Raw genomic sequence first — 1,327 nt, forward strand, 5'->3', positions numbered from 1 at the left:
GCCCCCTGCTGCGCTTATGCAGGCACTGACACCCTGTTTGTCTTCGCAGATCCGGCGCAGGTGACCACCATGCTCCCAGAGACCCACCTGCCCAAGGGGATGCAGGGTGTGATCCGATGCCCCACCAGGGCCAACCCCCCTCTGCTCTCCGTCAGCTGGACAAAGGACGGGCGACCGCTGGAGCTGGACAAGGTATGGCCACTTGCGCCCTGCCCTGCCTGCCCACCCCCTCAAGCCCCTCGTCCTCACCCCACACCCATCTCTCCCAGCTCCCTGGCTGGTCCATGAGACCAGACGGCTCCATTGTCGTTGCGACGGGGAATGACGATGCGCTGGGAGTGTACACGTGTACCCCATACAACAGCTACGGCACCACCGGCGAGTCCAGGCCCACACGTGTCCTACTGAAGGTGAGACCGGGCGCGTGGGCATACTGCCTGAGCCCAGGCTGCTCCTACCCTGCCGTGCTGAGCAGCCCGGGTGCCCTGCATGCCCGTCAGCGTGCCCTGCCGCGGGTCTGCACCACGTCCCACCTGCTGCCAAGCCCCGCGCCATGCATGCCTGTTTTCCAGGACCCCCCTGCCTTCACGGTGCGCCCCAAGGAGGAATACTTCCAGGAGGTGGGCCGGGAGCTGGTGATCCCCTGCGCAGCCCGTGGGGATCCCCCACCCACCATCACCTGGCTGAAGGTAGGAGCTACTTGCTACTCTGGGGAACCAGCTGAGCCCTCCTGGGAGGTGGACACTGCTCTTGGCCCCCGGGCCGTCACTTCTAGGGCAGTCCCCACGTTCATGTTCTTGCATACACTGCGGGGTCGCATCTCTCCTGGTTCCTGCGGGAGAAGGGTCCCAGGACACTTTGATTGTGTTGCTTTCTAAGAAACCAGGGCAAAATCTTGCCCCTCGGTTCCTAAACCAGCCCCAGGGTGGTGGATCACATCAAGTCCCGTTTTCTCCGAGGCCCCGGTGTTGCAGGGTCACTGCAGAGCAGCCATCCCGGCCTTGCGGTGGGGTGGGCTGGGTGGTCACCCACCATCAGCATGTCTGTGCCTTGCCATGCAGGTGGGCAGCGCGGGGAAGAGTGGTGCTCAGGTGGACGGGAAACCGCCCGCTTGTCAAGGAGCAGCATGGGGTCTGGGAGTGCACGGCCACCAACCAGGTGGCCAGCGTCAGCACCGCCACCTCCGTCCATGTGCTGGGTGAGTCGCCAGTCCCTGGTGGGCAGGCATCGTTCACAGGTGCTGGGCGGTCCTGGGGTGGACGACACTGGCCTCCCTGTGCTGGAAGGAGTGGAAGTGCCCCTGCACGGCTGTTATCCAAGCTGCTTG

The 1,327-nt window shown here is 64.6% G+C and overlaps 1 protein-coding gene across 1 annotated transcript in view; it reads left to right on the forward strand.

Annotated features, from left to right (window-relative positions):
* Positions 1-1,327, forward strand: part of IGSF9 (immunoglobulin superfamily, member 9) — a gene marked incomplete at both ends in the record, with an annotated part of 4,790 nt that overhangs the window by 936 nt on the left and 2,527 nt on the right. Inside the window, 5 exon segments of the mRNA XM_009708524.1 lie at positions 50-192; positions 270-410; positions 573-689; positions 1,062-1,102; positions 1,104-1,231. Of these exon segments, the coding sequence (XP_009706826.1) occupies positions 50-192; positions 270-410; positions 573-689; positions 1,062-1,102; positions 1,104-1,231 (570 nt within the window).

The sequence above is a fragment of the Cariama cristata genome, unplaced genomic scaffold (assembly GCF_000690535.1).
Source record: "Cariama cristata isolate BGI_N322 unplaced genomic scaffold, ASM69053v1 scaffold30169, whole genome shotgun sequence".
Classification (NCBI taxonomy): domain Eukaryota; kingdom Metazoa; phylum Chordata; class Aves; order Cariamiformes; family Cariamidae; genus Cariama; species Cariama cristata.